The 24716-nt window shown below is 46.6% G+C and overlaps 1 protein-coding gene across 2 annotated transcripts in view; it reads left to right on the top strand.

Annotated features, from left to right (window-relative positions):
• The window catches only part of Vps13B (vacuolar protein sorting 13B), an 86098-nt gene that overhangs the window by 60551 nt on the left and 831 nt on the right, over positions 1 to 24716 (top strand). For both annotated transcript variants that reach the window (XM_077666100.1, XM_077666099.1), the window contains exons 45-58: positions 165 to 375; positions 799 to 996; positions 2282 to 2422; positions 2914 to 3343; positions 4128 to 4372; positions 5055 to 5210; positions 8685 to 8984; positions 12823 to 13055; positions 13684 to 13997; positions 15048 to 15227; positions 16425 to 16583; positions 16979 to 17137; positions 19602 to 19801; positions 21708 to 21851. In XM_077666100.1, coding sequence (XP_077522226.1) covers positions 165 to 375; positions 799 to 996; positions 2282 to 2422; positions 2914 to 3343; positions 4128 to 4372; positions 5055 to 5210; positions 8685 to 8984; positions 12823 to 13055; positions 13684 to 13997; positions 15048 to 15227; positions 16425 to 16583; positions 16979 to 17137; positions 19602 to 19801; positions 21708 to 21851 — 3070 coding nt within the window. The remainder of the gene's footprint in view (positions 1 to 164; positions 376 to 798; positions 997 to 2281; positions 2423 to 2913; positions 3344 to 4127; positions 4373 to 5054; positions 5211 to 8684; positions 8985 to 12822; positions 13056 to 13683; positions 13998 to 15047; positions 15228 to 16424; positions 16584 to 16978; positions 17138 to 19601; positions 19802 to 21707; positions 21852 to 24716) is intronic.

A 24716-nucleotide genomic window follows, 5' to 3' on the forward strand; every position in this document is an offset into this window, starting at 1 on the left:
ATTTCCGGAGCCCTTCACTACGGCGTCCCTCATAGCCTGAGTCACTTTGGGACGTTGAACCCCCCTAAACGAAACCAAACCATTCACATCTGTTGTGTTGCAAATGCATCTGCTCGCTTTCTGCTTGCGTTAGCTCTCTCTCTATGCACTAAAACCTCTCGCAGTCCCAAGTGCCTTCCCGAGATGCCGGAAACAGAGCTGCATGTGAAGCAGTACTATGACCCCAACCTTCCGTATCCTGGTACTGTGCTGGTGGACATCAAGCCCTGGGCGTTCTTTGTCAACTGCACGGGACAGGACCTCAGGCTGCTCACTGGTGACCACGGGGTTTGGACTCTGGGCCAAGAGCAGGCATTCGCACCACCCCCACTTCATGTGAGCACTTGAGTTGTGGAGATTCTAAGATTTTGGTTTAACTCCTTGCAGAGGCAGTGTGGGTGTGCTCTCTTGGATCAGTGGTACATTTCGGCAGGCTTTTCCTGTCTTTAGACCCATGACGGTGGATTAGTGCCTTTCGCGTTTGGCTGCTTATCCAAAGGTAGCAGGTTTGATCCCGGCCCCAGTGACATTACTTCTATGGAGGTGAAATACAAAAACGCCCCTGTGTTGCGCAGAATCAGCTCATGTTAAATCAAGGCCTTCTGAATATAGAAAATGAGCCAGAATTTATGGTAATTTCATTGTGCTGTCATCAGAACTATTATCAGCTCTATTTTTACCACAAAACCATACTGATTGTTAAAATTGCCTTTGCACGTATAAGGTGGGAGTCACGTTTTCCCTTTGGGGCCTTTACAGGACCCGTTTTTCCTGGCCATTGAAGAGGACAGCACGCTTCATTGCTGCCTGCGCCCCCTGCTGGTGGACCCTTCCTACCTGCTGCAAAAGAGGAAGGGTGGCGCCCCCTCTGCTGACCAGGACGCTGACCTGTTGCAGCTGTCGGTGCCCACGCCCGTCTGCATTTGCTTCCGCTACCCCGGATCTGCTTCGTACGCTGTGAGTGACCTGGTATCCCTTGCTTGCACAACATGCACAAGGCAAAATATGGTGCACTTGGGAACTTCATGAACCAGCATCTGATGATAGCACCGCTCGCATGCTAGGTATAGTGATTGCAAAGGTTACTCATGCATTTATCGAAAAATTGCAAGAAAGGCCTGCGCTAAAGGCTCTAATTATATTCCACAAGGTGCCGCCAATGTGTGGGCCTTCGTTTAGTGCTCTTTGATAACACCGTGTGTGGTCGCTTTTCTCTTACTCAGAGTGACGTAAAGTTGTCTCGTAGTTGGTATATTCCTTTCGAACTTGTGATACCTGTCTCACTCGTTTAGAATGTAAGGAGGGGTTTTGGAACCCTTACAGTTATTCTATTTGCGTGACAAAAGGCACCAGTGAGGCTTTTAGGCACAGTAAGATTCGGGGCAAATATGAGGATAAGACACATAATGCCATTCACTTTCAACAGTAGAAACTGCTGCTTCTCTATCCCAAGTGGTATGGCAAAGGGCAGAAAATGCACAATAAGGAGTTCACAATGCTGTGACAAACATTTGAACATCAGCAAAAAAAAAACAAAAAAAAACAAGTTCTTCCTGCATGTTACAAGCATATGTACATTCACTTCTACGCATCCAAGCTCAGGTCCCATCCTTTTACTTCTGCCAGTGCGAGCAGTGTAATGTGTGTTCTATGAATCACTTCCACTGTGCGTTGTTTGCCTTTGTAGTATAACTATGTTTACTGACTCGCCCAACAATGTGCTTTGTTGATCTATCAGTGAAAACTCGTTAATACGACTACCCATTAATTTGGAATGCTGGTGTGGTCCCGGCGCATTTAAGTCACCGTGATGCAAGCAGTTCTAGTCAGCCTTTGGGGTCATTTGATAATTCAAACTTCAGATAATTTGAACAATTTCCGCTTAGTTTCAGTTTCGCTTTCCTGAGCTTCGCGCTAGCCCGTGGTGATGGCGGCTATCGGCTGTGCATCAGTCAGTCAACTGAACCCGGCTGCGCGTAGTTTCGGGCACTGATTGGCAGTGCTGTGTGTTTTTCTTGTTTCCATCCGCATTGTTCTTCTATTCGGTTATTCGATAATTTGAACTTTGTATAATTTGAAAAAATTTTACAATTCCTAGAAATTCAAATTGTCGAGCTTTTACTGTATTCTGCTACGTGCTCGGCTTAGTTGTGCAGCGTGTTTGTTACACAGCTTCTTACACTTTGACATGGAGAAAAATGCTTAGTTGCACCATCACGAGAAAGCCCATCCTTCTGTGCAGGTGTGTCGGCTGGTAGCCCTGGCACAAGACTTTGAGGGTTGTCTCGTGGTGACCCTCAAGTCGGCAGTCTACATCAGCAACCAGGCAGACCTGCCTCTGGCAGCGGCTGGCTTCACAACGAGGGTCATGCAGGACAATCCAGTAGGCCTTACTCTTTACCGTTGCGACATGTATTTGTGATAACATAGTCCCAGGCCATGCCGGCCATCGGACAAAAGGAACGCATGCGAGTTCCGCACTGACCAAGCCGGGACATGTATGCTATATTTTTATTCCCTTCACACCATAACGCCCCAGGAGGTGTAGCGGCAAACTAGTCTTAATGCAGTATTATCAATTACTAAGCACCTTTTTAGTCGCTGAACATAAGTGTGAGCATTAACTTTCTGCACTTAAGAGCTACTCTTTGTGCATTCAAGAAGGGTTTTGAGGTGGGCTAGTTGGTGGATTTCGTTCATGATTGAACGAAAGTCTGCACTGTGTGTGTGTACGTGTTTCTTCTTGGTCCCCGTTTCTTTCGCGCAGTTCAATCATGAACGAAATCTTTGTGCATCCTACGTGAGCAGTGGGCTCAACTTGGCTGATGACGAATATAATATTGGTGATGACGATATGTTGCTCTTCTTGAACAGACACAAGCCTGGAGTGGTGCTGTGGAAATGGGCGCAGAGTGTTCGCTGCCACCCGATACCCAGCAGAGCCAAACCATCATTCCCCTACTGTTTTGGAATGGAAGCAGCAGCATCGATGACACGGAAGTGGACGAAGCCATATATGGTCGTCTTCTCATCAGCTTTGCGTTGAATCACATGCCCGTAGAGGGTGGGCAGAGGCTCTGGGGCTTTCCCGTGACACTCGAAGCAGAGACGAAGAACGTACTGTGGTCAACATCAGTCTTCAAGACTGCCGGGGCGTCCTACACGACCGTGCCTCTTGTGGTTACCTGCCACTCGAGGGGAGGAAGCATGTATGTCGTGGTTGCCCGGGACGTCAACCCGCTCCTGCGCATCTCCAATGGCACATGTGCTACACTTGTGTTTGCCGAGAACGGCCCCACGAAAGGTTGGCTGTGCTTTTGGCTGCTCAGATTGTATTTTTTAATCGCGTTTTTTTCTCTGTCGATTTCACCTTTACGTTTTTGCATCAACTTCAACATTGCTGTCGTACGAACCAGTCAAAAAGATTACACTAGTACAGGGCTAGTCTGGTGCCCTTGAATCTATCAATTTCTCTCGATCTCGTGACATCAGGAGAGCACATTTTCAGAGTGCTTGCATCATATTTTTTCAGTTTTTCAATTTAAAGTAGTTTTGGGTGATGGGGCAAAAGGCAGATATGCTCTGCCTGACCAGGCCCTTACACCGATGCAATGTTCAGCAGCAGTACAGCAAATTCATATCAATTCGTGTAGCTGAGGGGTTCTCAAACTGGTTTGCACAGAGCCCTCGAGTTTCTCAAAGTGCTTTTTGGTTCCCCCAGTGCCTATTGATGTATACTTCAACCTGGTCTTTCCTTTAATCACTCCATATTTGGACTAATCATACTTTAACTGTGTACAGCAGACTGTTATTGATTGTTGATCGAAGGGCATTTTTTGGCGAGCCGTGAAGCTGGATGCTGTTTTTTGCATCCATGTGAGGCAGTAAGCAGTGCAAACCAAGACTTTGCAACTTTTGAAAGCAGTTGGCGTTCCCCAAATCTGAAAAGATTGAGAACCCTGTTCTAGCTTACACATGTGTTGCAGCTAGCTTGTAACCGTCACAGCGTAGTGAATGGTACTGCGGTTCTAACTTCTTAGAACATCTTTACCCGTATGTTTTCTCAACTGACAATTCACTCCTTCCAGACCTCTGGCTGCTACCTTCGGTGGGACCAGGCTGCTCCGCGCACTTCACGCCACCAAGCCTCCTTGCTTACAGCAATGGTGTCAGTGGGGCAGCTGAAGCGGGGACCCCGTTCTTGCTGCTCGGTTGCATGCGAGAGGCCCAGCCACACCCCGTATATTGGAGTAGCCCAGTCGCATGCTTGGATGTAGCCAACCAGTTTGTCCACATTCCGGGACTTGGAGACGTTCGCGTGTCAGCCCAAAGGGTGAGACATCTTAGGCTACTGGCTATTGATTATGGCTGTGCCTGTTGACTTGAAAAGAGCCTGCGGGTTAGGAGGTCGGGTTGTAGCAAACTAAGTTCCGAGTTGCGCAAAAGCACACGAGTGTGCATGACAACCTTTTAGTGAGGAAAAGAAATTTATTCTTTTTTTATAAGTGAAGAGAGTTGCAATTCTTGGGACTCGGCAGACTGCATCAGCTCTTTTAGGCATTAGACAGTGTCTGGCCCTTCTCTCATTGTCCCTGTCGTGTTTTACCTGGGATTTCTTCAGTGCTTCACGTGAATGATTTTGTGGTATCTGCTGTCAGCACTTTCTCGAGACGCCTTATTCTTGAAGATAATTTGGTTGAGGACCCGAAAATGTTACACACATACATGTGAGTGCATGTGCGTGCACGCACATGCTCGCTGTGTTTGAGCGCACTTTAAAGCATTGGCTTTATTTATACAACATTTTTATACCTGACATTATTTACATTGACATTATAGCTGGTTACTTAACACATTTATTTTTTAATCGTGTTTTTTTTTTTTTTTTTCACTAGCATTTTTTACACTTGGGTTCCAACTTCATCGGCCCACCTGTTTCGGGTTCAGGGGCAGCAAATTGTATGTGGGTGCCTTTGAGGAACAGCCTTTCATATTCACTCCCTCTGTGATTGCAGGCGGGGCACACCACACACCTGCTCATACAGGTGGTAAGCAGGGCAGAAGTGTCAGCAAAAGAAATCCGCAGTCGAATAGGAGAGGTGCAGCCTGCCCACGAGGTTGAAGTTCGCGGCACACCGGACGGAATCTCTGCTGATGACCTCCTAGCAATGGTAAGTCTCTGACAGGACACAAACCAAGCGAAAGGACTGGATACAATTAAGAAAAACAGCTTGGAGTGAAGAGGTGACATCAAGGGGGAATGCTATGTGGCACAGATCAGAAAGGCCTGGAGGCCTTTAAAACGTTTCTTTTGCAGGGGAAAACTGCTGAAGTTTACTCTTTTGGTGGACCACTTGCTCCGCTGTTTGCACTTCTGTTCTTACATGGTTCATTGATGCCTTTCTTTGAGCTTTGAAGGTGGGGCCGAACTTTAGGATGATCTCTTTCAGCATATTTGACTGCTTTGCTATTCCTTTCTCCTGCCATCGCACTTTTCATTATTAGTTCTGTCACAACTAAATTATCAACTGCGTTATGTTTGTTCTTCCCATATACCGTATTTACACGATTGTGAGTCGACTCGAATGTAAGTTGACCCCCTCAAATCACATATCCGAAAAATAAAAAAATACTTACGAGGTTGCTTAAGCTTGGCCTTGAAGAGTTGAACGCGATAGCATTATCCAGCAGCCGCCATTTATCACCCGCCGCTATCGGCTGCCACGCGCGGGCGTGCCTGTGGGCACATTTCAAAACGAAAATGTATTAGTCACTGGACTACTCGTCCACACTTGCGCCATCGTCCTCACTAGCGCTGCCGTCAAGATCGCTGCTGCGGTCCCACAGCACGTCGTTCTAACGTCGTCGTCCAGCGAAATCTCACACTTTGCAGACAGCCACATCGTGACATCGCATGGAACAACTGGAAATTGTCCTCTCTGCAGCTGCCACACCTGTATCACCCGTTGCGAACGTCGAACTTGCGGCCCGGTGCGCGGCTGTTCGTTTATTCGGCGTAAAAATGGCAGCCATCTTGAATGTAGCCGTGAACGAGCGCCGGTCGCTTGCCGGACCTGGAGCACAAATGATGACTGACGAAGCACTACATTAAAAACTTGTGAAACGTGGCCGGCAGTAGTCAAATGCGCCAGAGCCAAAGAGAAACTATGCGTGAATGCCATCGGCTCTTCCGTCGGCTGCGACACTCCTCGGCACTGCTGCCATTCCGAGGGGGGGTGTCGCGTCGATTGGAACAGCGGCCCTTCCATCAACTGTCAACGCTGCCTTGAGTGCCGAGCGCGCATTTTAAAGCAAAATGAAAACTTGTGGGAGACTTGAGCTTCCTGTAGAACACGATTGTTAGACCGCAGCGGTGGCCGAGTGGCTGAGCATCCGCCTCGCATGCAGGAGGTGCGGGGTTCGATCCCCAGTGTCGCCGGGTGCCCACCGGTGACATAATGGGTACAAGCTTTCCCCTGATCTGGTGCTTGGCTTATCATGGGTGAAATGTTTGGGAAATGGGTCTTTTACCCCACCTTGAGTAATCAAAAATACCTTGTGCCATGGCGCTCTTTGGCCACAGATGCCCCTGCGCCATAAAACTCCATCATCATAATCAGAACACTATTGCGTTATCGGGCCGCCGCCGCTTATCAGCAACCGCAGTCAGCAGTCGCATGTGAGGTGCCAGTTTACTGCTTATCTATAGCCGCCATCGGCCGCCGCCCACGCACGCGGTGAGGGTATGCCAGTTTTGCGCGTTGACATAGCAGCTGCTCAAGGCCAGCACCAAGAGCGATGCGACGGAGCCACGCAGCAAAAATGCAACCATGCTGTAGCATGCCTGATATCTCGTTTGTCTCGCCTTTACTTATAGTGTGATGTTTTTGTTTCAATTGTAAGTCAACCCAGCCACTTCGGATTTTCAAATTTAAAAAAATAGGTCGACTTACAATCGTGTAAATACGGGCATTCGTCTCAGCTTGCAGCAAAATTTTCCTGCTAGACATATTTTGATTAATTAATCGCACAGTACACGGGCCTCTAGAATTTCGATGGAGGCAAAATTCTAGAGGCCCGTGTACTGTGCGATGTCAGTGCATGTTAAAGAACCCCAGGTGGTTGAAATTTCCGGAGCCCTTCACTACGGCGTCCTTCATAGCCTGAGTCGCTTTGGGACATTAGACCCCTAAAGTAAACTATGCTAAACTAACCAAAATATGTCTTGCAGGAAAATGCACATTCAGAAAACAGTGTGTTCTCTGATGACGCATGCTGACTTGGTGTCACCACTTTGCGCACTTTAGCGTGCACTCCCAGACACAATTAAAGCGTGTGGGGGTAGCGGTCTTGGTCACAAAGGAGATGCCCTTGACTCAGCGTGACAAGCTCAGCCGGAGACCAGCTACCAAGTGACAAGGGGCGGGGTCGTTTGGTGCCCAGCTTTCGCCGGTCGCAAGCCAGAGAATGGGTCGGAGCCAAAGGTTCACTAACAAAACAAAGTTTATACAGCAAAGAGACGACGCAGAGGATTTCACAATCACTCGTACGAGCACATACAAAGTGATCTACAAATACAATGCTACTCGTGCAAAGTAACAATCGAGAGAGATTACAATTTAACAGAATATAACAGAATGCCTTCGGACCCTGAAGGTATTTGAATAAATAAATAAATTGTTGCAGCTAAAGTGCACTAACACAGAGAGAAACAAACAAAATACAATCTGTTCACCGGGCACTGCGACAGTCCGATGACCTAAGGAGCACGACGGAGTCGTCCCACTGATTGGCGCACGTTGCCTTGCTAGTCCGTGGCTGGGCGAGTGGTGTTCTCCCGGGGGTCGAGCGGGCGCACTTCTCTGAAGCTTAAACGGCGGCTCGGGCTGACAGACGGCGGTCCACGGCTCTCATTTATAGACGCGATCTGTGTCTGTTCGTTCTTCGTCCAAGGCAGGCGTGCACATACACGCAGTATCAACTGCAAAAATTCCTTCTCCTTCTCACGCCGGACGCGCGACCCCATTGGTCAAGTGCAAAAACCGCATTCCAGAAGATTCTGGGTTTTTCTCGCAATGCAAAGCCGGCGGCACGAGAGCGAAGGGGAGAGGGCATCACTTTAGCGCTGTCAAGGCTACACCCTCTCTGTCGAAAATGAGTGGAAACTACTCGGACATTCTAGAGAAATCGACGGCTCATGGGGCCATGTTCCCCTTGCCGCCGTGCCGGCGAGCAGAGTGGAAAGGGCAGCAGCACACGCAAAGTTACGGGCTCTCTGGAGTTCCTTCTCCGCTGTTTTCTTTTTATTTACGGGGCGCGCAGGCACAATTGCTTCTGCACTGCGCCGTTTTTTTTTTTCGAATATACGACGAATTTTGTGACACTTGGCCTGGCTAAATAGAGGGAATACTAGTGTGTGACATGTCTTACATGGCAACAGTGAAGACAAAAATATGAACGCCTGACCTACTGTTGAAATGGTCATTGTTTTATTGTAGATATTTTACAAGCATTTCTTTGCTTCGGAGGCAGTTGTTCTGACCTGTGCAGTCCAGTTAGGCTTGCTGCACACCGCTTTGTTTGCCCGCAAGTTTCCAAGAGGCTCTACTGGAATTTGCACTCAAGGCACCCTCCTTACTTTTTAGGCTGAACAAATCCACGTGTCTGTCGTGCCACCTGAAGACTTCCCGCCGCTCTCCCCGCTCTACCACTCCGTCCGCTTTGTCTCACTGAATGTCGACGAGCTGTGCCTCGTGCTGTGCGACAGCTGTGATGCTGCCGACCACAAGAAGTGCCTTCGTGAAGTGGTTCGTGTCAGCATGGACTCCGTGTCATGCGCCTGCCGACCCAGGGCCACCCCTGCTCCCACACTCGCGGGAAACAATCAGCCGGACGCTTCACCGGCAGTTGTGTACGACATCTTCACTTTCATTGGTGGAATTCAGGTAAGCAGAGAGAGAACATATGCAGAAGCTCTTTGAGCTCTTGAATTGCCTAGTGCATGGGTTTTCGGGGCCTGGAATTATTTTTTGTTGTGCCTTATTGAGTGTGCTTTTGTTTGCAGGAAACAGTGGATGGCATGTGAAGGCTTAAGGGGGGAGCCTGCTCGTGAAAACAAAATTTTATTAATGTAGTAATAATTATGAAATCTTCAGGGAACGTGTATTTTTGCGTGCTGATTCTAAATATGTAATTTAATTTCATGTAAACCAATTTTTTGAGCACTTATGTAATTTTTATGCAATTATTTTGCGAAGAGCTTGGAAGAAAATTTGCTGTAGGAAAATCGCTGAAATGTATGCCATTGCGTTGTCTTGATACCAAGGAATGCAATAAGGATAAAATTATCATCCTGGATATCATAGAACTTGAGTTATAGGGTATTGAAGCTGCCACTTCAGAAACGAGAATACACACTTTTATTCGCATTTCTGAGGCGACAACTTTAAAACCCTATAACTTACTATGATAGACAGGGAGACAATTTTACCCTTATTGCATTCCTTAGTATCAAGAGAACCCAAAGGCATACATATCAGCAAGTTTTCTGCAGCAGATTTTTTTCAAAGCTCTTCACAAGATACGTGCATAAAAATTACATAAGTGCTCAAGGAATTGTTTGACATGAAATTAAATGACATATTTAGAATCGGCACAGAAAAATACATGTTCCCTGAAGGTTTCTTAACTGTGACTTCATTAATAAAATTTTTTTTGTCAAGACCAGGCTCCCCCTTAAGGTGTACACCTAATTCAGTCATATGAGAGCTGAAATGCAACTCCTGCGCTACTCCGCTGCTCCCATGGGCTGTTTTCTCAAGCTTTCAGCATCTGTGACGTTTTTATAAGATATGGAAAAGGCAGTTTTCAGGAATCCAATTTTTGAGGTTGTCAGAATCTTAAATCATTTGCATTAGCTCTTCAGATGGGACTTTTTTTTTTTTTTGCATGTTGAGATAGGTGTATGCTTGGCAAGTAGTGCTGTGCAGAAAATTAAAGAGGTGGACTCTGAGCATGTTGTTCAGCTGAGGGGATGATCGAGGTGCCTTCATATTGTGGCTCATCAGCAGCCACCATTCACCTGTGCTGCTAAAGCTCAATTTAGCCCATGCATGCGCTTTGCAGTGTTGGCTCTCTCTACAAAGCACATACATGCACTGTTGGGCATTCACAAATAGCCTCTGCAGCTTTCATTTATTCCTCCTTTTTTTTTCCCACCTTGACTGTAAACGCCATGCATTGGGCAGCACTGTGAAGAGGCTTTTGCATAACAGCGGTTAGGAACTTACTATACTCCGTGACAAGTTTTTTTAGCAGAGCAGCCTAAGCTGCACATCCGGAGCACGGCCTCAATTCCTTTTCAGTGGAATATGATGATGATGATGATGATTGTGGATTTTTATGGCGCAAGGGCATCTATGGTCAAAGAGCACTATGGCATAAGGTATTTTCGAATTCTCAACGTGGGGTGAAAGACCCATTTCCTAAGCATTTCACCCTAAATAAGCCGAACACCAGACCAGGGGAAAGCTTGTACCCATTGTATCATCGGCGGGCACCCGGCGCCACTGAGGATCGAACCCCGCACCTCCCGCATGCGAGGTGGATGCTCAACCACTTGGCCACCTCTGCGGTCATTCAGTGGAATATAGTCCCCAATCGCTGCTAATAGTTTTATCCTATAACGTGATATTTATAGGTGGTAATCATTAAGGCACGTTTCTAGCATAACTGCATTCACTGTTAGAGAGTTTCAGTGAAAACAATTTCTTTATTGCAACAAATTTTTGAGACACGTCCAGTTACAAGGATCACCCATAGATGGCACTACCTACACAAGATATGGATATATATGAAGGTAACAGAGTGCTTATAAAATGGGAAAAAAATGTATCAGGGCCTATAGAGATACAGCGGGGGCTTAGGCAAGGATGTCCTTTGTTGTTTATGTTGTACCTGCAAGGGTTAGAGATCAAACTAGAGAGGAGCGGACTAGGCTTCAACCTTTCTTTTTTCAAGCAAGGAGAATGGATTAAACAGTCATTACTGGGACTAATATATGCTGATGATATAGTGCTAATAGCTGACAACACGGAAGATTTGCAGAAGTTGATAGACATTTGTGGTACAGAGGGAGATAGATTAGGTTTCAAGTTTAGTAAAGAAAAACCTGCAGTCATGATATTTAATGATGAGGGTGGCGAGCATAGAATACAGGAGTTCACACTAGAAGTAGTGGATGAGTACAATTATCCTGGGGTGTGGATAAATAACGGTGCTGAGTATCTGACAGAGCATGAAAAATATGTAATGTATAAAGCTAGTAGGAATGCAGCTGTCATGAAAAATAGGGCACTGTGGAATTACGATAGGTATGAAGTGGTAAGAGGGATCTGGAAAGTGGTGATGGTTCCTAGCCTGACTTTCGGCAATGCGGTCCTGTGCATGAGACCAGATGTTCAAGCAAGGTTAGAAATCAAACAACGCGGTGTAAGGAGGCTACCTTTGGGAGATCATGGCAATACACCAAATTAGGGGGTACAGGGTGATATGGGATCAGAGTCGTTCGAGAGAAGAGAAGCTAGCAGTAAGATAGCATTTGAGGAGCGATTAAGAAAGATGGAGGAAAAGCAGTGGTCTAGGAAAGTTTTCAGGTACCTGTACATCAGGAATGTTGACACGAAATGGAGAAAGCGAACTAGAAAATTGACAATCTGTAAGGCTGGCCTTCGGGTTTGGAATCTTCAGAGGCTGGCGCTTAACAAAGAAGACAATGAGAAGCGCCGAACGCTCCGAAGCTCGAGCGCCGAACGCTCGGTCCCTCGCGCGTGCTCTGGACTAAACGCTGCCTCTGATCTGTGCCTGGACTGTACCGCTGATTGTTTGCGACACTGTGCTTTGCAAGACGTTCCTTATTACAAAGCAAATATCTGGACAGCAGTAGGGGGGGCAAATCAGCAATTATCGGTTAAGAAAAAGGTTAAAGAAACAGAGAGAGCTCTGTGGAAAACAGGGATGCTGACGAAATTGGCACTGGGAACATACAGGATCTTTAAGCAGGAAATTGCCAAAGAAAATATCTATGATAATTGTAGGGGAAGCTCTTTGTTGTTTGAGGCCAGGACGGGAGTTTTGTGGACTAAGACGTATAGAGTCAGGTACCACGAGATAGACAGGTTGTGCGTTGCGTGCGGAGAGGAGGAGGAAACGGGTGAACACTTGATAGTTTTCTGTAAAGGGCTTCGCCCCACAGTGGACAGCAGCGGGGCTGATTTATTCAAAGTATTGGGGTTTAAGGACAGTGAAGGGAAAGTAATTTTTAAGCGGGTACTGAAGTAACCAAGCAAAGGTTATCTGATTGGTGGCTAAAATCAAGACAAGAGTAGAATTTCACAAGTCATGGCTAGGTGGCTTGAGCCACCGCCAGATTTAAAGGGTTCAGCCGTATCCATCCATCCATCGAATGAAGCAACCATACAGCAAGCTATGTGCTAGGCATCCGTCCTGTGGCCGAACTACTAGTTGAGTAACACAGTTAAAGATGCTCTACCCCTGTAGCCTCCTCTTGGTTGCCAAAAAAAGTTGTTGCAGAGTGTCCCACTTGTAAAGTTCCTTACTTACATGTGTTTTGTACTAAAGCTCTTTAGCATCTCTGCTTACTTGTAGTATAGAAGGCTGTATCGTTTCCTTTCTTTCATTTTTTCCTTTCTTACTTTCTCTCTCTTTCTCGCTTTTCTGTCGTGTTTAATTCTGACTGACTACACACTTTGCTGTCCGATTCAGGTCGATAACCAGCTGTCACAAGACGAGTCATCGAGCGAGGTCTACGATTTTCCTGTTGTCCTGGTGCCTAGAGGTGATTCTCCATCACCAGAAGGCACATTCTCATGCCAAAATGCCGTTGCATCGATAACCCTGTCTCTCGAGGTTCTCCGCGACGGTCGCTTGACTGCAGATTCTCTGGCTGTCAAGTTCTGCCCATTGTCGCTCTTCTTGGAGGACACTTTGCTTTACAGGTGAGAAATACTGAGAATTTTAGGAGACCTTCGACTCTGCAAGTGTCGCCACGGCATCCAAATTTATTTTCCCAGACTTTTTCAGTGAGGTTTTTTGTTTTGAATATTAAGTTGTGTGAAGGTGGAGTGTTATCTGTGGCACGTATTTAGTGTTTTCATTGGTTAGCCGCAGATTTTTTTCTTGTTGAATTTTCTTTGTTCATATGTGCTTATGAATTAAGGACTTGCATAAAAGCAAATAAGTACTACTAGAAAAATCGATATACTTTACTTGAAGTATTTTGATATTTCTATTTAATGCGTTTTTGAAGAAGAGACAAAACAGCAAGAACACAGTGCTCTTTGCTGAGTCATCTTTATCATGTCTTGTACTGAAACTCGAAGGATTTTTTACAAGTGACAACCAGTTATAACATGTAATGATATCTGGTTATTGATTATGTCAGAGTAAACGTGCATGTTTGAGCACAATCACCAACTAGCTGATGGACAAGTTCTCATGTTGCTGTGCCGGCCATCATTCAGAGCAGTTGAAGCAGGTTGTCTGTGTCATGTGACTCATGGCTTCTTACACGCCACCATGACCAGTGATTAAATCAACCCTGCTGCCTTCACTTTCTTCGTGCAGGCTGGCCCGCATGTCAAGCTTTGTGCGTCCAGCTTGGCACTGCACGCCTCTCTCGGCCAGTCGCGAGTGCCGACTCCCACAGGAGGTGGCAGACGCATCGCAGGCTCTTATGCGGACGGTGTCGGTGCGGGAGATAATGCTGGAGCCGTTGGCAGTGCAGCTCAGCATTCATGCCTCGCTGAAGCTGTACTTGTCCCTGAATGGGACACCACTGAGCTTTGCACGATTCAGCCGGAGAAACCTGGTCACCGGCTGCTATCAGCTGGGCCAGCTGCTGACGCGCCACTATGTGACGGGCGCACTGCTGAGGGCAGGTGAGACCCATGGTGGACTTGAGAGGCTGTAGTATTGTTGGAGGGCTGTAACTGTGAGACAGTACATCCAGCCTAGATTTTAAGACATGGACACAGAAAGAACTTGACAAGAGACAGCTCCCGTCCAAGTTCTTTCTGTGTCCTTGTCTTGAAATGTAATGTTGGATTACGTTTTCAAAAACAATGCATGACCAACTAGCCTTGCAACATGTTTTGTTACGCGGGTGGTTCAAATATGGACTGTGTTTGAGCAAAAGGCATTCTTTCTAGCTGTAGTGGATGCATCGCATCACTAAAGTGAGTGGAATTGCACTGCCAACAAGACGAAGGCACAAGCGGGACATGCAGATTACATTTCAGTGTTTGTTTACATGCATATGTTGTTTGTGTTCCTCTCTTGCGTCCTTGTTTTGCTCGCCCTGAAAGTCTTCTCATTCGAATGTTCTTGCATTTTTGTCTTTGTGGTATGTTAAGTACTGGGGCTCTTCAGTAGCTGCTTTAAAGAGTTCCTTCATCGGAATGCACATTTTGAAAACGCAAACACGAGAACAGACATGATATCTCAGTCGCAGACTGCATGCCTGACTTTAAAAAAAATCAATGTTTCACAGCTCCGTTTCTCTGGCTACTTCCAGTCCAGGTGTGCATCCACTTGTCTCTTCAACTACTAAGTCTGCCCTATGGTCGAAATACTTTGTCTAGGATGAGCTTGTCTTTTCCCCGGGGTGTAGTCTGTTTGAAAGAGTAATGACAACTTTTTTCATTTGCCAGCAACCTTCTAGACAAGATTCTTCTGCCGAGCACTAGTGGCAGAAGTCAACAATATCATTTCGTCTCCTCTGTTCTTTGTGTCTGCAGGAGTAATAACACATATGATCATGTGTCATGGCTGCCTGACGGGCGCCATTATTTCAGCACAACTCATTGCTGCATGCAGTCAGTATAAAAGTGGTCTTGGCTGGTGGTATCAAACACACGAGCCCATCGAGTGGAACACTGTGCCATGTAGCATGGGCTTCACCAGCTTTCCTTCCTCCCATCTGATTGCAGGCTGGGTTGTGGGTTCCCTGGACCTGCTGGGCAATCCAACGGGTCTGGTACGTGCCCTGGGATCTGGTGTTTCTGCGATGGTGGTGCTTCCGTACAGAGGCTTGGCACAGGGTCGCCCGTGGGCCTTCTTCATGGGCATCTCGCATGGAGCGTCTGCCATGTTGCGCCACATCTCTTCAGGTGACACTCTAGGATTGAACCATACTTCCCTTAACCCCCTTTTTCCCCCGCTTACAGCATTGTCAGCAGTTGAAAAAATGACCACTGAGACAATGGAACATAAGTTAATAATAGCAGTACTGATTCTGGCTGGTTTTTCATCTTGTTTTTGCCTTAGATATATGGTGAGCAGATGTACCTTATTGTCTGGTGCAGTCCTGTTTTTGAAACTGATTGCTGGTCCTGGTGGTATGCAGTTGCAAAAATTGATATATTTAAGGTTTTGCCGATGTTGTCTCTCTGAAGCCTGTCTCTATGACCTTGAGATTGCTCGGGAAGAGCAACCTGGTTCTCACCAGCACCACTGGTGGCAGCACCTGCCATCACAGGGCAGTGACGCATCGCTTAATTACTGCACCATTGCGCCAGGAGGAATGCAAGGACACCCAAGGATCTGTAAATGTAAAGTAGGGAACGGCCAATTGCATATATGTGGGCATTACCCCATTAACTTTATTGCATCGTTCCCTTAAGGCAGAGTTTTAAGGCCGATTTTGCCGATCTGTGTGTGAAGCAGGCACTTGGCCTTGTGTAAGTTGAGCCTTGTACCGAAGCCGAAGTGAAGACTGGAGTGGTAGCGCACCAAATCTGCGTTTGGCCTAACCTAGCTAAATCGTCCGCCATTTTTTTTTTTTTAATGTAAAATCTCTGTGCACACAGACTTTGCCTTACTCATGAAAAGGTCCCCTTGCTTAGCAGAGTACACAGGTGCTTTTCATGTTGCGTGTGACCACTATTGGTTTGGCTGCGTATGAAGTCAACTTTTGGTACAGCTGCCTGTTATTTTTGCAAATTTTTTCTGGAGGGAAGTTCAGTTCTATTTCAGGAAACTAATGTTGATGATAATACATCTGCATCAGTGGCAGTACATCCTAACTCACTTTCATGCTGAAATTTCTTTTTGAATATATATGATCTTTATTTCAGGTGTTGCGAGAAACAGTTTATGTATGCAGATGTACTTAAGTGTTTTTTTGCAACTTGCTGTGCTGTGTCCGTCGTACCCCCATCCGCCCTCTTGTCACCTCCATGTGGATGCTTAGTTTGTCAGTAACCATCCGTTTTCGATTAGACTAACAAAAAAAAAAAAAAACTAATGCCAACAAATTCAGTTCAGCTTTAGGTTTGAGATGTGTTCTACGTGTTGCTGTGTTGCAGGTGCCTTAAGCTCTGTGACTCAGCTGGCCACCAGCGTGTCTCGGAATCTGGACAGGCTATCGCTGGACCCCGAACACCTCGCCTGGAAGGAATCACTTCGCACTGGCCCATCGGCTGGCATCGGCCAGGGGCTGACAACTCTTGGGATCAGCCTGCTCGGTATGCCAAACCTTGAGTATGACTCGAGCATCAGTGCTGGGACGTAAAAAAAAACAGACTCGGGCCACACTCGTGCGCACGAAACAGACAAAAATGCAGGAATGTTCCTGCTTCGATGCTGAAATCTTGTGTAAAAAGAAAAAAAAAAGACGCAAATAAGGCTTTCATATGGAATCAGAATGTTTGCATCCTTTTCTTTCTTATGTATTCGGCTTCTGTGTTTTCTATGCGTTCTCTTGCCGATGTGTCAGCTAGGTAGCCTTGCTGCCAGGTTAACCAGACATTGTGGCTGCACAAGGAATCAAGATGGCTGGCAGCGGAGGCAACGGCTGTGGAGGCTTTTGGTTGTCTTGGCTTTTTAATTACTGGAAACATATTTGCATGTTAACACGCAGGGGCTGTGGCAGGCATTGTGGACCACCCCTTGCAAGCCCTGATCCATGAAGAGAGCCGAGGGCCAACCGGATTCGTCAAGGGCGTTGGCCGGGGCCTGATGGGTGCTGTGGCCAAGCCAATCAGTGGGGCTGCCGAGCTTGTGGCGCAGACAGGCAAAGGTGTGCTCCCACATCGCTGTTCTGTTATGCGCTCCTTGTAATAGTTGCGTGGCTTGGCAATGGCTGCTGCAGTGGCTGAGAATTTGCCTAATCTAAGTGGTCAGCATCCACCGCAGTTCGTGTGTAGGGTGTTGGCAGTTATTGTGTGCCAATGGTCAGACCTATTTTTGGCTACCACAGCGGTGGCCTAGTAATTTGAGCGTCTGCCTCTTATGTGGGGTGAGCTGTGTTTACTCCCCAGAGCCACCGAGTACCCACCAATTTCTGTTGTGTGCAAGCTATCTCCTGGCCTAGTGCTCAGCTTCTGTGGGGTAAGATAGATCTTTCACCCGACCTTGTTCAGATGAGAATCCCATTAGCCATGGCGGTCTTTGACCAAGCTTCCGTTGCCCCTTTAAAATCAAACCATCATCGTGTGTGTCGGCTAATTGCTTGTAAGGGTTTTGCCTTCCAAGGGCTGTAGCCTAAACTGTAAACTATAAGGAAATGGCAGCAGGACATTGGAAAGACTAAAGAGGGGACGCGGCATTCAAATCGTGAAAATTGGCCAAAAGATAGTATTTTTTGAAAATCATTGTATCTGCTTGTATGTCTTGTTTTTCTATGCTGTCCCAAAGTTTAATTGCTGAAATTCACTTGGAAATAGCACTAAATAAAAAATTGTTGCATGCACCACGGTGGCACTGCATATCAAAGAAATGATCGAAATATGGTTGGTCATTTTGCTCAGTTCCGGTTTTCTGACTAGACGATCACCTTGTGCAGCAGATTTCTTCACGACTGTTTTGTCTATTTGACCCCACTTATTTTGTTGCACAAACAGAACTCCACTGTATGCAATGACAGTCTCATTTTAATGATCTGTAGATTTTTATGTGACATCTTGGTTACAGTTTGTACATGTCAACTGCTTTGTAAAAGATGAGAACAGAAAAATTTGCGTCATTGAAAAAAAAGAAATCTAAGAATGTCATCACGCGTAGCATGCGTTCAGAAATACAATGAATGTTGAAGCAGCCTTCTACCACATTTTATCAAGGCATCAGAGAGAAAAACTTTTGTGTAAAAAAATGTTCTTCGGTTATAATGCTGAAATTTTGTGCAGTTAAGTTTGAAAGCATTACTAACGTGAAGAAAAATATCAGAAAAATCCGTCAGAAATAAGAAAGGTGGTGTTGAAAGCTGTGTCCCCCATTAACAGAGAAGAGATGACTTATTGGAGGTGGAGACAAGTTTTGTCTTAAACACACATTTTAGTCATAGGAAGAAAGCAAGTTAGAGTCTCTCAGTCTGATTTTTCATCCAGAACTTTATTATTAAGCTGCTGCACTCAGCTGTTGTGGAGCTTGTCTGCTGACCTGAAAGACGCGGGTTCAATCCTGGCCGTGGCGGTCTTTTTGATGGAGGCGAAATGCTAGAGGCCTGTGTAGTGTGTGATCTCAGAACCCGAGGTGGTCGAAATTATCCCAAGCCATCCACTGTGGCATCCCTCGTAGCCTGAGTCGCTTTGGGACGTTTGACCTTATAAACCAAACCAGAACTTTATTAGCTTGATGACACGCAGTGCAGTGGATAACGTTGTGCGTGCAGCATCATATTTGTGCTTGACTAGTTTCGAATTAGAAGCGTGCACGTGAACGTTGTCAAGAGGATTTTACGCTGAGGTTTATGGCATGAAAAAAAGTGTCTGCAGGCTCTAAAAACATGCAAACTAATCTGGTCTTTGTTCCCTGCATGTTTAGGTGTCTTGCCTTGTCATGTTCTGCAAGTGAACCTGTGAGGCCTTTTAAGGAGGTTGTATGGGCATGGCTGCATGTGCTGTGGGAACACTGCTACCATAATTCACGACTGCAGCGTGCTAGTCATGGTGGCTGGTTATGGTATGTTTCCTGAAGAAAACAAAGGAAGCTACATGAGCTAACTCAAGAGATATCAGTGATCAGTATGCATGAACTAATGAACTAGGAGAACATTTAGTTATGTGTCTTTGAAAAGTGCCTAGGATTTTCGCGTCACGACATAGGTAAGAAAGACACGCTGTGCTACAAGAGAGATTTTTCATGTGCCAGTTGGCAAAAAGAAGAGCATTTCTCTTTTTTTTCAGGGCACGCTGTTAGCACTTAAACCTGAGTATAATCCCATTTTGTGCTCACAGCTGAGCCATCAGTTTTTCTGCTGTTTGATTTGATATATTAGTTTCTTGTGAGAAAGAAATAGGTTACAACTTTATGCTGCACTTTTTCTGCGTGCATATTGTGTTGACATTGAAATACTGTGTCATAACTGAAAACTAACTCATCCACCTGCCACCCACTGAGAACATAATCCAGGCATGCTGTAGAGTGATTACCCGAACCTGTCCGTGTGATTACATGCGTTTTTGTTTTTGTCTTGCTTTGTTTTCGCACCTTGGATTAGACAGTTGTCACTCAAGCACACTCCCATTCCTTCTTCCCCCACGCAGGTATCCTGCAAGGGGCAGGCTGGGGCGATTTCACCCAACGTCGGCACGAACCTCGGGCGATGTCCTTTGACGAAGCGGCAAGCTCCGAGGCCAGAGTCCGGAGCGTACTGCCTAGTCAAGAGCTGTTACTCGTCCTGCACGTCCACCTTCTGCTGGACGAGGGCACCAGCCAACCCCTGATCCTTGTCCTGACACAGCAGGTGCATTCAAGGGCCACTTTAGCACGATTTATTTGTGCGGGACCAAAGCCTTGTGCTTCTGACCCCAGTGGGCATTCCCCGTGCTTATGTCCACGTTGTTCTTCCAGCATGCTGAAATGGCACACCTGTCATGAGCTTTACTCTGTTCGTGCAATGGTGGAGCCTCTTTGCAAGGCTTCACCGCAATTTTGTATTTACTATCGTATGTACACGATTGTAAGTCGACTCGAATATAAGTTGACACCCCCCCCCCCCCCCCCCCCCCACATCACATTTTGAAAAAAAAAAAAAAAAACTTGGAGGTCATTTACTCTTGGTCTTTAATAATCGAATGCGATAGCACTATCCTGTGGCCTCTGCTTATCGCCAGTCGCTATCAGTTGCTGCACGCAGAAGCGCCCGTGGGCACATCCCAAAACGAAAATGTATTAGTCACTGGACTACTCGTCCCCACTTGCGCCATCGTCCTCACTAGCGCTGCCATCGTGATCGCTGCTGCGGTCCCACAGCTCATCGTTCTAACATCGTCGTGCAGCGAAATCGCGCACTTCGAAAGCAGCCATATCACGACATCGCGTGGAACAGCTCAAAATTTTGCCTCGCTGCAGCAGCCACGCCTGTATCACCCGTTGCGAACGTCGAACTTGCGGCCCGGCACGCAGTTCGTTTCTTAGGTGTAAAGAATGACAGCCATCTTGAATGTCGCTATGAACGAGCGGCGGTCGCTTACTGGACCCGGAGCACAAATGACAAATGACGAAGCACTACATTAAAAACTTATGAAATGCTGCCGGCAGTAGTCAAATGCGTCACAGCCAAGGAGAAACTACGTGTCAGCTCTTCCGTCGGCTACCGACACTCCCCGGCGCCGCTGCGGTTCTGAGTGGGGGTGCCACTGCGATTGGAACAGCGGCCCTTCCATCAACTATCGACGCTCCCTTGAGCGTCGAGTGCGCGGTTGAAAGTAAACAAAAAAAACACTTGGATGACGCCTATTAAGAGTAGAACGTGAATGCGTTATCGGGCCGCCGCCGCCGCCGCCGCTTATCAGCAGACGCAATCTGTGGTCACGTGTAGGAAGCGGGCTGATGCCGGTTCTGCGCGTTGACATAGCAGCTGCTCAAGGCCAGCACCGAGAGTGATGCGACGGAGCCGCGCAGCAAAAATGCAACCACGCTGTAGCATGCCTGATATCTCATTTGTCTCGCCTTTATTTATGGTGTGATGCTTTGGTTTCAATCTTAAGTCGAACCCCCCACCCCCACTTATGATTTTAAAATTTTGAAAAATAGGTCGACTTACAATCACGTAAGTACTATCATGTTATGACCACATTACAGGTTGCATACTCTTATGCTGTCTAATCAAGCAGAATATATTTCTGCACACGTTATGTGTTATTTTTATGGTGCTGAGTCAGTCTAGCTTTAATTGTGGCCACTGCTGGCACTCAGGCTTTGGCCATGCATTGATGATAAGGAGATTAGCCAGAGTGTAATACTGTTAGTTGTGTTGAAGAAAATGGAGAGGAATTCTTCTGTGCAGCAGCCATCACTCTTTACAGTACGCATTGTTGGCATTTTTGCTAATGCCTCAGTGGCATAATGCTTTTGTTTTTAGTTATGTTACTGCATATATTTGGAGCAGTTGTGGAGAGAGCTGTTGCAAAGACCAGCAATGTTACTTTTCTACGCATGTATGGATTACATATGTGAAAGGGTTGCATATGAATGAATGGCTTGCGGATAAATTTGCATGTGAATAAATTTATAGCTGAATGGACCACACACGGATGAACTACACACAAATGGATTGCACACAAATGAAGTGCACATGAATAAATGACAGGTGAATGGACTGTACATCAATTAATTGCACACAAATGGTGTGTGTGTGCCTTCTTCAGTGCCTTTGTCTCCTGAGCAAGGCTGACGGAGCACTCGAGAGATGCTTCTCCTTGGCTGAGCTGTCGTGCAGTGGGCCACCCGGCGACCCCGCATATGTGACTCTCGACCTGGGACCACCCCAGTCAGGGATGCAACTGGAAGAGGTGAGGACTGGGCGCTGTTGCCTGCAATCGCTGGGCCACTGAGGATGTGTGGCATGATTGCATTTTAGTTTTTTTTGTCCAACCTGTCCGGCAGTTTTGCATGACTTTACGTGAACACCAATACACTTTTGCGATTGCTTAAGAACCCCATGTCCCCGCACCCACCGCCGGTGTCACAATTTGCCACCTGCCAACAGCACGAAAGGGCCAGCTATGACCTGCCACAGTTTCCAGGTGGCAGAATGGAGGGAGAAAAGTCTCCCTCTCCTCTTTGGCAGAAAGGGGGGAGAGACTGGAACCTCTAAAGATTCTAACCAGTTAAGACATGTCTGGCGGTGCATTTTTTCTGCAGTTATGCATTTTGTGTGTAGTAATGCATGGTATGCGTGGTCGTTCATGGCAACTCACAACGAGGTTCTTATGCTATCACACTGTCACAATTAATGGTAATTAGGTGTTCTCTAAGGTTTTGTTTCTTTTGTAGCAAAAGCTACATTGGCCACGAACTCGCAGTTTCGCCGTGCTCGCATTCCCACCGTGCTTGCATTCCCACCGTGGTCGCACCGCACCACGTGACGAGCCACGTGACCAGCTACGGTGCCGCGCCCCTGGCAGCTGCACTGCACCACGTGACTGCCCACGTGACCAACCACGTGGTCGGTGGCAGGAGCCACTGAAACCCCCGCACGCTCACTGAATAAAAAAAAACACCCTGTGTTGAGGCTGGTAATCAAACCGGGGCCTTTGGCATTTGAGGCGGAGACGCTACCGCCCCGCCACGACGGCTCAAGGTTTAATCGTGAATAAAGGCGCATCTAGTGAATGCACGGGTTTCACATTTTAACTCTTCCGAACCAGATGTCGCCGCGCTTTAACTACTTATATCCTGGCCTAACAGAGCTAGGCCATCATCAATTTTTTTCCCTTGGATTCAGTTCTTGCAAGTCCGTGATGTTTGTGTGGATTCCAGATCAAGTGTTAGATAACACAGAGAGTTCACACTTCTGAAATTGATTGAACGTTGCTTTTTTTACTTGATACTGTATATACTCGCGTAATTAACCCACTCGCATAATGAATCCACCCCTCCCACTTTTGTCGTCCAGAATTAACTTTTTTTTTGTAGTGGGTTCCTGAGTTCTCGTGCTGTCCACAGTGCAGACCTTGGCAGTGCACCAAGATGCTGCGCACGCTGCACCCATAGCATCACCTCTTGTTAATAATAATAATTGGTTTTTCGGGAAAGGAAAAGGCACAGTATCTGTCTCATATATCGTTGGACACCTGAACTGTGTTGTCATAAGGGAAGAGATAAAGGAGGAAGTGAAAGAAGAAAGGAAGAAAGGGGTGTCATTGTGGAGGGCTCTAGAATAATTTCGACCACCTGGGGATCTTTAACGTGCATTGACATCGCACAGCACATGGGTGCCTTAGCGTTTTGCTTCACCACTTGTTTGTCTATCTTTTGAGGAGAGCACCTGCCAGAGGTATGGGGGACGGTGCGCGTTTGACGAACTTGGCAGAGCACAAAGACGTTGTGTGCTCTAAGCTAACGCTTAAACATTCGCATTACACACTCGTAGCCGTCCTATGTGTTTTTTAACCTCGTGTAAAAGACGCACACCAGACCTTTAGGGCCGGTGTTCAGCATGTTAGCACTATCTCGCGGCGATTGGCCGGCACCTGTTGAAACTTTTTTTCCCATGTAATGACCCTCCCCCCAAAACTGATGTCAATTTTTCTGGAAAAAAAGTGGGTTCATTATGCGAGTATATATGGTACTTTCTTCACACTTATTTCATCTACAATAGACATGCACAAAACCAGTTGTACGGCCTCTACAGTTTACCACTGTGGATGTGCCTTCAGTTTAAAAAGTAAGAGGTGTGCGAGTATTCGAAACTTCAGTAGTTTTCGAATTGTACTTGCGATTCGATTTGTACCACACTTTCACTATTTGAACCTCCTAAACTTTCAGAAATTACTACTTATTGTTCATCTAAACTCATGGCTAAACATCACGACATTCCCGAATGGCAGTGTCCTGCACTTGTCACATGAGTTCCCTTGCTCTTTCCTCATAGAATTGACTGTCAGCATGCGTCAAAAGCCCGCACACAGTAATGCTACGCCCTACATAAAATCAGTGCACTGACTGCCATCGAGAGCCGCCACCGCATGCTCGCAGTTGGAAAACGACAGCACCACGTGGCACGGCAGTGCGTCTAGCCACGATGCAAGGTTGAAGTTGCGGTCCGCGCGCACTACTGGGATCGTTTCGTGGCGACTGCTTTGATCGTTCCCAGTTTTTGTCAGTTCGAATTTAAAAACTACGCATCTTATGCCACTGAATACAAGAAATTGACGTGTGACAGAAACATTGAATTCAAAGCCAGCCTGCACAACTGCACCGCATACAGTGCAGTGCGCATGCTGGGGCACCTAACACCATGGATTTGTTTACGCGTCTTTGTGGTGGTGGGGCCCATCACGAGGTTCGCAGTCCAGCGAAATCAATATGCGAAGGCTAAGCGAGCTAAGTCAACGTCGTCATGAACGCAGTGTTTCAGGCAACGTTCCACAGCTGGTGCTTTGTCTTCAGGTGTTGCGATGGAGTGTGGAAGGGGATCATCCCACTTGCATTGCATATCTGCATATTCTACATTTTTTAATGATGATCCGTCAATTTGAAACTGACTTCACATTTAGGATTGAAGTCCCTTTAACTCTGCTATATTGCTCTTGTTGTCCTACTTGTCTAACACTCAAAGCATTTCCTGTTTAAACACTCATACGCAATAAGCACTGCATATAATTATATGCAGCACGCATGCTGACAGAAAATTACACCAAATTGCATTGCTT

The sequence above is a fragment of the Amblyomma americanum genome, chromosome 5, assembly GCF_052857255.1.
Source record: "Amblyomma americanum isolate KBUSLIRL-KWMA chromosome 5, ASM5285725v1, whole genome shotgun sequence".
Taxonomy (NCBI): Eukaryota; Metazoa; Arthropoda; class Arachnida; order Ixodida; family Ixodidae; genus Amblyomma; species Amblyomma americanum.